Source organism: Podarcis pityusensis, assembly GCF_964106645.2.
Source record: "Podarcis pityusensis genome assembly, chromosome: 18".
Taxonomy (NCBI): domain Eukaryota; kingdom Metazoa; phylum Chordata; class Lepidosauria; order Squamata; family Lacertidae; genus Podarcis; species Podarcis pityusensis.
Window position 1 is genome coordinate 728,905 of NC_138043.1, and position 14,136 is coordinate 743,040.

At 41.2% G+C, this 14,136-nt stretch overlaps 1 protein-coding gene across 2 annotated transcripts in view; it reads right to left on the reverse strand.

The window, feature by feature from the left end:
* Positions 1–10,733, reverse strand: part of PIK3R2 (phosphoinositide-3-kinase regulatory subunit 2) — a 20,401-nt gene extending 9,668 nt beyond the window's left edge. The window contains exons 1-9 of one of the 2 annotated variants that reach the window (XM_080988899.1): positions 10,638–10,733; positions 6,744–7,395; positions 5,838–5,930; positions 5,278–5,334; positions 5,051–5,185; positions 3,673–3,877; positions 1,550–1,635; positions 538–646; positions 224–322 (exon numbers count right to left, since the gene is read on the reverse strand). In XM_080988899.1, coding sequence (XP_080845025.1) covers positions 224–322; positions 538–646; positions 1,550–1,635; positions 3,673–3,877; positions 5,051–5,185; positions 5,278–5,334; positions 5,838–5,930; positions 6,744–7,062 — 1,103 coding nt within the window. In that variant the 5' untranslated portion in view covers positions 7,063–7,395; positions 10,638–10,733. Of the gene's footprint in view, positions 1–223; positions 323–537; positions 647–1,549; positions 1,636–3,672; positions 3,878–5,050; positions 5,186–5,277; positions 5,335–5,837; positions 5,931–6,743; positions 7,396–8,465; positions 8,564–10,637 lie in introns of those variants that run through there. The other variant, XM_080988900.1, reaches the window with a different exon arrangement.
* Positions 10,734–14,136: the final 3,403 nt, after the last annotated feature.

Sequence of the window (14,136 nt, forward strand, 5' to 3'; positions counted from 1 at the left end):
TTTTTGGGCAAAGTCTCAAAAAGAAGATACGGAAAACATAAAATTTTATTTTAGGTGCTTTGCAAAGGAGGATGCCGGCAACATGGGAATCCCACGAGAAATTAGCGGCCGTCAAGTGGCAGGCAGTTCCGCAGGTTAACAACGCCCTTTTTCTTCCCCTTTGCAAAACCTGGAGGGCAGTTTTTGCCTCTCCCCCCAAAAAAAACTGGGAGCCTGGACTCACCTGAGCGTCAGTGTGTATTCGCCCTGGATTTTGCTGGATGCGTCCCGGACCAGGAACGTCCCGTCTGGGGTGTCCCTGAGCTTTTCGTTCACTTCCTCCCTGGGGGAGACGGGGATTATTGATTGGCGTTTATATGCTGATTATTTATTTGCATCTATGTCTCATCGTCGTAATTTATTATTTCTACCCCGCCCATCTTCCAGCAAAAGATTAAAAGGCAATATTCAATATTGAAAATATTGAAAATATTGAAAATATTGAAAATATTGAAAATATTGAAATGCAACAATACCGCCCCCAGCCCCCCATTTTACCTGGAAATGTCGCCCCAATACCACTCTGCGTCTTGGAGGGTGGTGCCGTTCCCGTTGGCCAGCGGGGCTGAGGCTGCCGGCTTGGGTTTGGGAGGCTTGGGGGGCAGGGCTAGAAAGAGAAAGGGGGGTCAAGAAAAGCCGGAGGACCATTTCATTTCCTCCCCCGCCCCCACCCAATTAATTCATTAAATCAATATAAAATGCGAAATAAAAGAAATAATAAAAATATAAAATAAATAAAAGAATAAAAATACAAAAGAATCAAATATAAAAGAAATTAATTACTTAAATCAATATAAAATATAAAATAAATAATAAAAATATAAAATAAATAAAATAATAAAAATATAAAAGAATCAAATATAAAAGAAATTAATTACTTAAATCAATATAAAATAAAATATGAAATAAAATACAAAATAAATAAAATAAGAAAAACATAAAATAATAAGATAAAATAAAAATAATATAAAATAAAAAATAAAAAATAAGAAAAAATAAAATCATCAAATATAAAAGAAATAAAATAAATAATATAAAATAAAATAAAAAATAATATAAAATAAATAATGAAAATACAAAATAAATAAAAGAATAAAAATATAAAAGAATCAAATATAAAAGAAATAAAAGAAATAATATAAAATAAAATAAAAAATAATATAAAATAAATAATAAAAATACAAAATAAATAAAAGAATAAAAATATAAAAGAATCAAATATAAAAGAAATAATATAAATTGAATATAAAATAAGCAAAAGGAAATAAAAGGAAAGGGAAAATAAAGGTGTCAATATTTCCGTGGAATAAACTCGCTGTCGCTTGGAGCGGGTTGGGCTAGATGACCGCTGGGGGACCCCCTTTCGACTCGACGGAAAGGCGGGTCGCCGCCCCTTATTCTGGTCCTGCAGCCCCCCACCTTTCTATGCCCAGATCCCAAGATCCGAACCCGTGTGTCCCGTCCCCCCCGCCGTCGCCACTCGCACCCACAACCGGGTCCCGATTCCTACCTGGCGGGGGCAAATCAGCCTCGGGGTCTTTCGCCTCCAGGAGCAGCTCCAGGAAAAGGGCAGAGAAATCCGGGGTCCCCTCGGCGCTGGGGGGGCAGAAAAGACCCCAGGGTTACCCCCTTAATAATTTGCACACAGGCCGTGATTAATTGAATACGGAGGGAGATTCAGTTATCAATATTATTATTATTATTATTATACGGGACTAGGGGCATCAGATATGGCTCGACTCTGGTTCCATTTGCAAAACCCCTGGAAGACTTGATCATCATTGTTTGCTAAAAAATCAGTAATTTTTGATATAACTGGAATTTACGATTCCAAAAATGAAACCTTTCTCTGGTTGTCAATCTTAACGAGGGTGCCAGCAAGGCGGAACCTTTCCGTAATTAAAAAGAAGATTGAAATCAAGTCTTACCGACTAGTGACTTTGATAAATTCGATTTAAATGATATCCACCCCGCTACTAATACTAGTTATTATTATTATTACATTATTATTTTAAATCAAGTCTTGCTGAGTAGTGATTTAAATCGTGATCAATTTGATTTAAGTCAAATCCACCCTGTTACTACTACTAGCTATTATTATTATTATTATAAATCAAGTCTTACTGACTAGTGATTTAAATTGTGATTCAAATCAATTTGATTTCATTTGATTTAAATTAATCTGCTTTAAATTTAAATCAATTCGCTTGAAGTCAAATCCACCGTTACGAGTACTACTAGCTATTATTATTATTTATTTATTATTATTATTATTTTAAATCAAGTCTTACTGACTATTGATTTAAATTGTGATTTAAATCAATTTGATTTAATTTGATTTGAATGTAAATCAATTCGATTTAAGTCAAATCCACCCTCTTACTACTACTACTGCTATTAATAATAACAAGACTGGGTAACAATTTTTTACTTTTTGAATGTTGTCTAGATTTCTACAACTGATTTAGGGTATTTTTGCACGGCTGAATCAGGAAATGGCATCCGTTTCTCTCCATCAGGTCAGGTTTTTGTGATAGAAAGAGATATAGATAGATAGATAAATGATAGAGATAGAAAAATGAGATCTAGATAGATGAGATAGATAGATAACAGATATAGATAGATAGATGATAGATAGATGAAACAGATAGAGATGATAGATAGATAGATAGATAGATAGATGATAGATAGAGATAGATAGATAGATAGATAGAGATAGAAAGAGATAGATAGATAGATAGATAGATGATAGATAGATAACAGATAGATATAGATAGATAGATGAAATAGATAGAGATGATAGATAGATAGATAGATAGATGATAGAGATAGATAGATAGATAGATAGATGATAGATAGAGATAGATAGATAGAGATAGATAGATAGATAGAAATAGAAAGAGATAGATGATAGATAGATGATAGATAGATAGATGATTGATAGATAGATAGATAGATAGATAGATAGATAGATAGACATAGATAGATAGATGATAGAGATAGAAAAATGAGATCTAGATAGATGAGATAGATAGATAGATAGATGATAGATAGATAACAGATAGATATAGATAGATAGATGAAATCGATAGAGATGATAGATAGATAGATAGATAGATAGATGATAGAGATAGATAGATAGATAGATAGATAGATAGATAGAGATAGAAAGAGATAGATGATAGATAGATGATAGATAGATGATTGATAGATAGATATAGATAGATAGATGATAGAGATAGAAAAATGAGATCTAGATAGATGAGATAGATAGATAGATAGATAGATAGATAGATGATAGATAGATAACAGATATAGATAGATAGATGAAATAGATAGAGATGATAGATAGATAGATGATAGAGATAGATAGATAGATAGATAGAGATAGAAAGAGATAGATGATAGATAGATAGATGATTGATAGATAGATAGATAGATATAGATAGATAGATGATAGAGATAGAAAAATGAGATAGATCTAGATAGATGAGATAGATAGATATAGATAAAAAGAGATAGATGATAGATAATAATAATAAGAATAAGAATCGCCCTCTCCCCAGAGGTCTCAGGGCAGAATAAACCAGAAGAGAGCGGCTGTCCAGAGAGGGGTCCCGGGTCCTGACCCACCTGGCGGCCGGCGCCCCCCGCAGGACCAGGCCCCCGAAGAGCTCCCCCAGGGCCCGGGGCCCCAGCCCGTTGCTCTCGGCCTGCTCGGCCACCTTGGCCCAGTGGCGCAGGAGGAACTGCAGCGTCAGCAGGTGCGCCAGGGGCATGGCCGGTGGCGCCAGGAGAGACAGGAGATGCTGCCGGCCAGAGTCCGGAGGGGGGGCGTCTGCAAAAAAGGAAAGGAGGGGGTTAATTTCCAAAAAAAAAAATAAAAGGAGAGAAAGGTTCGGGGGCTCAAAGGACCCCCCCCAAAGTCCTGGGTCCAGGAGAACCCAGGCACTCTGCACGCGCTCAGGGGTACCTTGGTGATCAAACTTGCCATATTTTTCCGTGTGCAAAGTTTTTCCCCCCAAATTTTTTTTATTGGTTTTCACGATATTATAAACAAACAAACACACAAGACAAACAAACAGAAATCATGGCCTTATTAAAAATTACACTTATAAACTTTGTTCAGTGACTTCCTCGCTTCCCCTCGGTTGAATTTCATTGCATGCCCTTTGAACGGTTTTCCAAATCCCAATTTTTATGCAATTTAACTTAAACATGAACATCCTTAAATCTTCACCTTATAGAATTAAACCTATTAATTCATCACTTAACCTCAATAAAATCCTAAGCCCATTAAGTATCTGCAAGCTGTTTCCAGTTAGCTTAACTTAACAAATTTGACTAAATAATCATTAAATTTATTATTCCATTCTTCCTGCGTGCGAGGTTTTTCCCCTAAAAAATAATGTCCAAAATTGCGCCTTGATTTTTGAACATTTTGGAAGTCAAACAGACTTCCGGAACGGATGAAGTTTGGAAATTTTGCTCTTTATTTTGCATTTTTGAGGCTTTTTTGGTTAACTTTGGTTAACCCAGTTCAGCTACTGATTGATTGATTGATTGATTGATTGACTGATTGTGTGGCTGCGGAATTGGATAAAAGCCCCCCCTCCAAACAATGCCTATTATCATTGCAGGTAATTTTAATTTTTATCATCTACAATACTGCCTTATTTAATTTATAATACAGTACACTGATTATCACTTTCATTCTATGGATCAATGGTCTCATTAGATAGTGAAATTCACATTAAATGGCTGTTTTAGGGGTTGCTTTTAAAAGCCTGGAACGGATTAATCCATTTTGCATGAATTTCTATGGGAAAGCATGCCTTGGTTTTGGAACGCTTTGGTTTTGGAACGGAATTTCCGTGTTTTTCCGTCTAGAAAATGCCCAATATTTTGGGGAAATGGATTAAGTTTGGGAACCAGTGTACCACTGTATACACACACACACACACACACACACAACCCCTAAAATGTTTGTGAAAATGAGAATACGCCTCACCCTGGAGGATGCGCAGGATTTCGCACCCGAGTCCGGGTGGGACTACCGGGGTGGGCAGGTCTTGCAGGTACCCCTTGAGAGCTTCTCCCAGAGACGGGGCATCGAAGGCGTCCAAGTCGCCAGACGCAGCCCAGTCTGGGGGGAGAAAATAATAATTGTAATAATAATAATAAAAATAATAAAAATAATAATAATGCAATTTTGCACCCCAGAAGCCTGTAACTCACCAGCTCCCAGCCTCAGCTCTGAGCAGGACGTCCGATAGAGAGATGCGCTGTCCAGCCCTAAGGGGAAAACACACAGCCGGTCGACTTGGGGGGTCTCGAGGGGCGCGGGACCCCCACCCCACCCCACTCTCCACGGGGGAAATAAGTACCGTAAATTAAAAAGCTTTCCTTGAAAAAGCTCCACCCGGGTTCCCACCAACCCCTTATTCAACTACTACTAATAATAATTTATTTATAACCCTCCCATCCGGCTGTAGTAAGAATAATAATAAGAAGAAAAGGAATAATATATTTATAACATTCCCATCTGGCTGTAATAATAATAATAATAATAATAATAATAATAATAATAATAATAATAATTTATGTGGTCTTGCCTCTTTCCCAGAGTTTCAAGGCGCACCTTTGAAACCCCCCCTTTTAAAAAAAGGGCTAAAAACGTAAGGAAAGGGAAAGGGAAGGAGAGACCCTCCCCAAATTCACGAAAAGCCTTTTCATGAGGACTAGCACCCCGCCAAAAAGTACCTGCCCTCCAGCCCCAGCCCCCCCATTTTGCTCACCTTTCTTCTCAATGGCGTCCACCAGCCTGCACAGCAGGGGGGGCGCCACCTCGGGGGGAGCAAACTGCTCAGAGAGTTCGGGGAGCGCCAACCCTGGGGAAGGAGAAATCGGGAGGGGTTTATTTCAATCAAATCCATTTCAATCACTATTTAAATCACCAGGATGCACAGGATTTCGCACCCAAGTCCGGTGCGATTTAAATGAATTTAAATCAAATCAACTTAAATCACCATTTAAATCACCAGGGTGGGTTTTATTTAAATCAAATCAACTTAAATCACCATTTAAATCAAATCAACTTAAGTCACCATTTAAATCACCAGGGTGGGTTTTATTTAAATCAAATTTTCAGAGTACTTTTCAGTCATGAAATTACTGATTTGGTTCTACTCTTACATAGATAATGATGAAAATTATTGTGAGGTTGAATATGTGAACTTTATATTTGGACAACTTTTCCGCTATAGGAAAAAACCAATCATTTCCTTAATAACAATTTATTTAACGAAAGCAATAACGTTGCAGCATATGTATCCCTTTTCCTTAACCGACGTGGTGAAACGATTAAAAAAACAGTAACTTAGACTGAGTTTCAGCAACATGAAAAACTTTAAACAAATCCTTCCTTCCTGATTGTAGCCTTTGGGCTACAATGTAACTCAAACAGAAAATCTTTAGAAAGGTTTTTCCTCTGAAAGCATTTTATTTTAAAAATCCCATTTAAATTTTTTAAAATCTGGTTTTTTTAAAAAAAAAAAATCCGATTTACATTTTTTTAAATCTATTTTTTTTAAAAAAAATCCAATTTAATTTTTTTAAAAATCCGATTTTTAAAAATAAAATAAAAACATAAGAATAGATTTTTATCCGCCCTGCTCGCCGCGCTCGTCATCCCCGCACCTCACCTGCTTCCTCTTTTGACGCCGGTGCGGCCGGCAGGGGCCTGATCCCCCGGGGCCGGTGGGGCGGCAGGGGGATCTTGACCGGCCCCACGTACTCCACGTAGGTCCCGGGGAAGTCGCCCTTCTGCTTGGTCCGCTCGTTGACCCCCAGGATCCAGCCGATCTGGTGGGGGGTCTGTTCGTCGCCCTCCTTGAACCCCAGCGCCTGGAGCGCCCCCTTGCTGACCACCAGGGTGTCTCCGGGCAGCAGGTCAATGTCGGCCTCCCGCTCCTTGCGGTACGGGTACAAGGCCCGGTATTGGAAGCCGTCGGCGCTGCCCATGCTTCCCGCGAGGAGCGAGCGGAGGAAAGCGCTCCGCGGAGGGATGAGGAAAAGACCCCCTCGCCGCTACGCTTCCGGGGGGCTTCTCATGGGTCAGGTCTGGGGGGTCGGCAAAGCAAGGAGGCGCCCGGCGGCGTCTGCAGGGTCCGCGCAACGCCCAGCCACCCCCTTAAGTGCAGCCGCGCTCCCGCAACTTGAACCCGCGACTCAGCCAGACGATGGAGCAGAGGGAGGGAGCGACCAGCATAATCCGGGGAGGCGGGGGAAGCGGCGGCAGCGGCCGAGCGGGGTTTTCCCGGGGGGCGGGTGTTTCCGATGCGCAGGATGGGGACCCTGGAAAAGCAGCGGGGGGGAGGAGGAGGAGAGAGAATTATTCAATTAATAATAATAATAATAATAATAATAATAATATATTCTTTATTCCTCGCCCATCTGGGGGGAAAGGAGAGAATTATTCAATTAATAATAATAATAATAATAATAATAATAATAATAATAATATATTCTTTATTCCTCGCCCATCCGGGGGGAAAGGAGAGAATTATTCTAATAATAATAATAATAATATATTCTTTATTCCTTGCCCATCTGGCTGGGTTTGCCCCGCAAAGTAGAAGCAGTCAATGCCAAGGCCTGGCCTGGAAAGAAGAAAAATAAGAAGAGGAGGAGGAATAATAATAATAATCATCATCATCATAAGGGTGAGCAGGTAAAATCCATTGGGCCATCAATACGGGTCATAATATAGAAACGGAAGCATGGGAATAATTGTGGAATAGGGAAATCGAATTTACAGAGAAAAGTCCGGCCAAAAGGTAGAAATCCCGGTAGACTGTCCCTGCAGCTGGAGGTTCCATTATTATTATTATTATTATTATTATTATTAGTATCTGAATTTATTTACTACCCTATATCTGGGCAGTCTCAGAACAGAACCAAGATATAAAACTACAAAAAATGGCTTTCTTTTTTTTATTTTTAAATGATATTTATTAAAGTTTCAAAAAAAGATTACATTGATAAGAAAAAGAAAAATAGAGAAAAGAAAAATACAAAATACAAAAAAAAAACCCCCAATTAAAAACAATTCCATCTTTTCGTCACTTATCTTTCATTTACTTGTTTCCCGGACCTCCTCATCCCTCCCTTTTTGGTATTCCGGTTCAATTTATTAGTTCAGCAATTCCTTATTTTATCCTAATCTTTAATCTTAATATATTAAATTTTGACCTATTGAAAATCCAATTTCCCCATATTCTTTGACCATTACAGCTAGAAACCACTTAACTTCAATCCAACGTCATTCTAACTAAAAAATGGCTTTCTGACTCTTCCTTCCCTCCCAAACCGTGGCCCCGATCCCACGGCTGGGCGCGATTCCCACCTCCTCTCCCAATTCTTACTTTAAAAATAAAATTGAGATTTACGGCTCTCTCATCCTTTCCCGTCTTCGGTTGGGGGGGGGCGGCAGGATCCTGGCTCTTTCCCCAGAGTAAGACAGAGGGGCCTGGGAGGAAGAATCAGGTTTGGGGGTCCGGGAAAAGGGGGTGGGGGGGCGGGACACAGAGAGTCAGAGAGAAAAAGGATTTTTTTCTCCGGAGTCGGGAGAAAAAGATGGGGAAAAATTCCTTCCGGGTGCGAGAATACGAGGAGGAGGAGCGAGAGGGAAGAGAGGAAATGTAAGGCTGGGAGGGGTTCCAGGGGTCATCCAGTCTGACCCCGCTGCAAAGCCCGTCGCTGAGGACTAGCGCCTTGAAAGCGCACCAACAAGGCGGGATTTTCGAATTAATTTTCGTTCCGTTTCGTTTTAAATGACTTTATATGTTTAGGGAAGCTTTCCCTATTTGACGGGATTATTGTATTTTTTAATATTTTGTCGGAGGCCGCCGAGAGTAGCTGCGGAAACCCAGCCGGATGGAGGGGGAGTATAAATAAATAATAATAATAATTAGCGCGTCTTCGTTTCTTCATTTAACCCTTTCACGTCGTTTTGTACGATTGCATTTTCATGCAACGCTGCTATTTTTCTCGATTACAGACGGGCGGTCGTTTATTGCGACAAGCGTTGACTGTCTAATTAATTCCTCGCTGGTGTTTAATTTTAGCTATTGGATTCTAATGCGCAGTCGCATATTCCTTTCTTTGGTGTAAGTGGTTTATTTTCAAGTCGTCGCGACTTTTTAACATATATATATATAGGAGCCGATCGTTATTTTTAACGTTTTGATGTTTCGTTGTTAATTTTGTGCGGGCCGGAAGCCGCCCAGAGTGGCTGGGGCAACTTAATAATAATAATAATAATGATAATGATAATAATTTAGCCTCCAGATGTGAGAGGGGAAGGGCAGCAGCTGGTTCAGGGCCCGAGTTCAGGTTCCTGGCTTGGTCCCAAGCAGAATAGCCTTCTAAGGTAGACTGGTTCTGTCCATGGAGGCTCCATACAGGAACCATAATAAATCTACAATTTACCAGCAGTGGTTGGATCGTGTCCACGGTCAACAGCACTCCAAGGAAGGAAACAAAAAGGGTCTATTGTCTCCTGCTTGGGGCTCACAAGGAAAGCTTTTATTTAATTTATAAATGTAAAAATATAAAAATACACACAAATATATACATATACACCCAAACTGTGTATATATCCTCATGTATGTAATTCTGGCAACTTAAAAAATAAAGCACGATTATTATTATTATTTAAAAAGAAATTAAAACAAGAGAAATTTCCTCCTCCCGTTTTCCCCTGGGGAGGAAAAACTTGAGAATGCAAAGGGAAATTGCGACGAAGTGGGGTTTGGAGGAAGTTCATGGGGGGGAATCCAGTGGATCACAAGGCCCCCCCCCCCAAAAAAGAAGGAAAAGGGGTGCATGGATACAGAATGGGCTGCAAGTGGCAGATTCCTTTGGAAAACATTTGTTGCCAAACTTGCAACAAATTCTGATTGCTGATAATTAGCAGTAAGAAAAGCTCAAGATGCTTTTTTTTTTGGGGGGGGGGGGAGATAAATACGCTAAAGAGGAAACCCCCTCCAAAAAAAGAGAATTATCCACATGGGATGAGATTTGCAAGAAATTATATGAGGCAACATTCCTGGCTGCAAACAGCCCCCCCCCCCCAAAAAAAATGGGCCTTCGTTTTTAACACACACAACCCTCCCCCGATGCAAATAGGGTTCTGCGCTTCCTCCAAATTCTATATATGCAGCAGCCTTTTATTAACCCCCCCAAAATAAATGCTCACGTCCCGCCCCCCCAAAACCCTTTAAATGCTTTATTTTTAAACTACCCCCCCTGCAAAAAAAGCAAGAGAGTTGTGCAAAATGCAAGGGGCGGTTTGCAGCGATTGCAATTAAAATATATTTTTTAAAAGTCTCCCCCACCCCTAATTATTTTGCATGTTGGAAATCCCACCCCCCAACCCCCAGAAAAAAATTAAAAATAAAATTGCAATGCTGTTCTGGGTTGGGAGAGGGTGTGCAATTGGGCTGAGCTGTGGGGAGGGGTGCAATGCAATGCAATATGTCCCCCCCACCCCCCAAAAAATAAAGCACCCCTTGGGGGGTCCGGCCTGCACCCACCTCTCGCCCGCGGAGCGATCCGTTCCTGTCCAGCGCCGCTGCAGCCAGCGGAAAGCCCCGGGAGAGGCGGAAATGGCCGAGCGGCGGCGGAAAGGCCCGAGCAGCGCCGAGCGGAGCCGAAGGGGCTCGGAGACCAAAGAGGGCGGGCGGTTTTGTGGGCGAGGCGACACGGCAGGGTTCTTTTCGGCCTGGAGTAGAATAAGAATCTAAGAATAAGAATAAGAATATAAGAATAAGAATAAGAATAAGTATAAGAATAAGAATCTAAGAATAAGAATAAGAATCTAAGAATAAGAATCTAAGAATAAGAATCTAAGAATAAGAATAAGTATAAGAATAAGATCTTATTGGATCTTCTTATTCTTAGATTCTTATTCTCTTATTCTTATTCTTATTCTTATGTTGTTGTTGTTGTTGTTGAGTCGTTTAGTCGTGTCCGCCTCTTGGTGACCCCCTGGACCAGAGCACGCCAGGCCCTCCTGTCTTCCACTGCCTCCCGCAGTTTGGTCAAACTCTTGCTGGTAGCTGCGAGAACACTGTCCCACCATCTCGTCCTCTGTCGTCCCCTTCTCCTTGCGCCCTCCATCTTTCCCAACATCAGGGTCTTTTCCAGGGAGTCTTCTCTTCTCCTGAGGTGGCCAAAGTCTTGGAGCCTCAGCTTCAGGATCTGTCCTTCCAGTGAGCACTCAGGGCTGATTTCCTTCCGAATGGAGAGGTTGGATCTTCTTGCAGTCCATGGGACTCTCAAGAGTCTCCTCCAGCACCAGAATTCAAAAGCATCCGTTCTTTGGCGATCAGCCTTCTTGATGGTCCAGCTCTCACTTCCATACATCACTACTGGGAAAACCATGGCTTGAACTATACGGACCTTTGTTGGCAAGGTGATGTCTCTGCTTTTTAAGATGCTGCCTAGGTTTGTCATCGCTTTTCTCCCAAGAAGCAGGCGTCTTTTAATTTCGTGGCTGCTGTCACCATCTGCAGTGATCATGGAGCCCAAGAAAGTCAAATCTCTCACTGCCTCCATTTCTTCCCCTTCTATTTGCCAGGAAGTGATGGGCCCAGCGGCCATGATCTTCGTTTTTTTGATGTTGAGCTTCAGACCATATTTTGCGCTCTCCTCTTTCACAGTGTTGACATACAACCGGAATTCATGCTGCTTTGCTTTAGTTCTTTTCCTCTACGGGCTTCTCTCTGCACGAAGAAGCCCGAACGCCGGGCGGAAGTGACGCGCCCAGGGGTTCCGGAAAGAGCCGAGAGCGCCCGAGACGGGTACGAAGAAGCCGCCGCGAGCCCTCTGGGTACGGAAAGAGCCGAGCGCTGCCGACGAGCTACGGAACTTGCCGAGGCCTCAAAGCGAGCCCGTCCGGAAAAGGCCGAGCGCTTGCCGTGACGTCATCGAATGTTCACGCCTCCAGGAAAAGTTTTGGGGTTAATTTGAAGCCATTTGCTAATAAATATGAAACAATGAAACATCTTTGTGTCCTTATTTAATTTCTATCTAATATAAAATTAGATATAAAGTGAAAAATATTGATACTTTATATGTAGAAAACAAGGCATATACTGTATATGTGGATGAAATGTTATGTATATGTTTTATATGCACAATATTTCTATACAATTTGTTTTGATTTTTATATATATATGATAAATAAATAAAAAGGAATTCCTCTCTATAAGAAAAAATAGGTGTAAAAATAAATTAATTCCTATATGCAGATATGAATTAACAAATAAATAGGGGCGTGAATGTATTTGGAACTCGATCAATTATTATTATTATTAATATATAAATATATATTAGGTGAAAATTTTCACGTCTGATCATTTTCTTTTACTTCTTTCTTTTTTTCTTTGTTCTTTTTTTCTTTTTTCTGAAATCTGTCATTTCATTCCTTTATTGTGAATAGCATTATATAGAGGTATAAATAACTGTAAATATGAAAAGAGACATAATATTCTCTATTTTTCCCCCCTTGGTTATATGTATTTTCTTTTTCTTTTGTATTTTCTTTTGTTGTAAATATGTATGTTTTCTAATTTGTACTTAATAAAAATATTCTAAAAAACCAATTATTATTATTAATATTCTGTACTTCCTATTTTGAAATCGCCGATATTTTGGGTTGTGTTTTTTTTGTTAATTCTATTGCTTTGAACGCCTATTTTATATTTGCCATTTTCTGCAAGGTTGCTTTCGATGCCGTTATGAAGGCTTGCAAACTTTGGGAATATAACCCCCTTAGAATGTAAAGAATGTAAAGAAATAAAACGAAAATTAAGCAAATTGCCTCTTAATTGCATTTTTCCCAAACTCCAAAGCCAAAATATCATTTCGCATCATTTCTCCAAAATCTTATCCTTAGCGCTTTGGGTGCGAATCACCCTCCTCGTTCTCCCACCCTCAAAAATGCATTTTTTGGGGGGTTGTTTTTCAACCCAAACCCCCATTTCACATCCTTCCCCCCCAATCCACCTCGGAATAAAAAAGACAGCCATTTCTTCTTGCTCCATTCATAACTTACTTTATTTTCCTTCCCAAAAACGGGCTTCCAGAGACCGTTTTCCCTACAGCAAACCGAGGAGGGGGTTCCCCAACCCCACCCCCAAATTTCCAAATCCGAACTTATCCCGAGAAACCCTGTGCAAGAGCTGAGCAGCCCCAAACTTTCTGCTGCCACCACCATAAAAAAATTGGGTTAAATTCAGGGGAGCCCATTTCGCAGATGGGAAAGTTGAGGACACCATAAGTAATCAGGGCAAAGTTTAATGGGGAAGCAGTTTGGGGAACCCGGATATATATCTATACCATGGGGGGGCTTTTGGGGAAGGAGTCTGGGGTCCCTGCTCAGCGGAAAAGGGGGCAGCACCCCTCAAACGCAGATCGGGAAAGCGAGCCAAGCTGCATCTATTCTGTCCGGAATTGGCCTTGCTTCCAGAAATCTCCCTGCATGTCTGAATCCCTGCAAGATCCAGGGTTTTCCTGCTTTCAGGCCCCAAATTAAATTGCTTATTTGCAGGAAGCAAATACGGCCAAAGAGGACTAGGAACTTGACATTTTGGGATTAAACGTGGCAGAGAAGGTCGCCCAAAAGACCCCTGCCTGCCTGCCTGCCAGGGTAGAGCTCAATGGGTTCCCTCTCCTCCATGAGGTCTAGGAACTTTATTAGTAACAGAGGGGCTGCGGCGCGGGGGGGGGATATCAGTGCTTCCTGCAGAAGGTCCCAGGTTCAATTCTTAGCACTGGCATCTCCAGCTGGGAGATTGGCTGAGCGAATCCTGCACAGCTGCTGCCGGCCGGGGTTGGGAATATTAGGGTAATGCCAGCATGGCTTAACAATCAGGAAAATGGGTCCAACATCAGGAAATGACCCTGTTTCAGGCTGCTGTCCGTCGCGACGGGGACAGCGGACCCCTTCTTCCTTGGGCAATGCTCCCGGGGTCCCCCCTTCTATCTGAACCCCCAGGGCTGGGAACTGACCCACAGATCTCCTCCCCA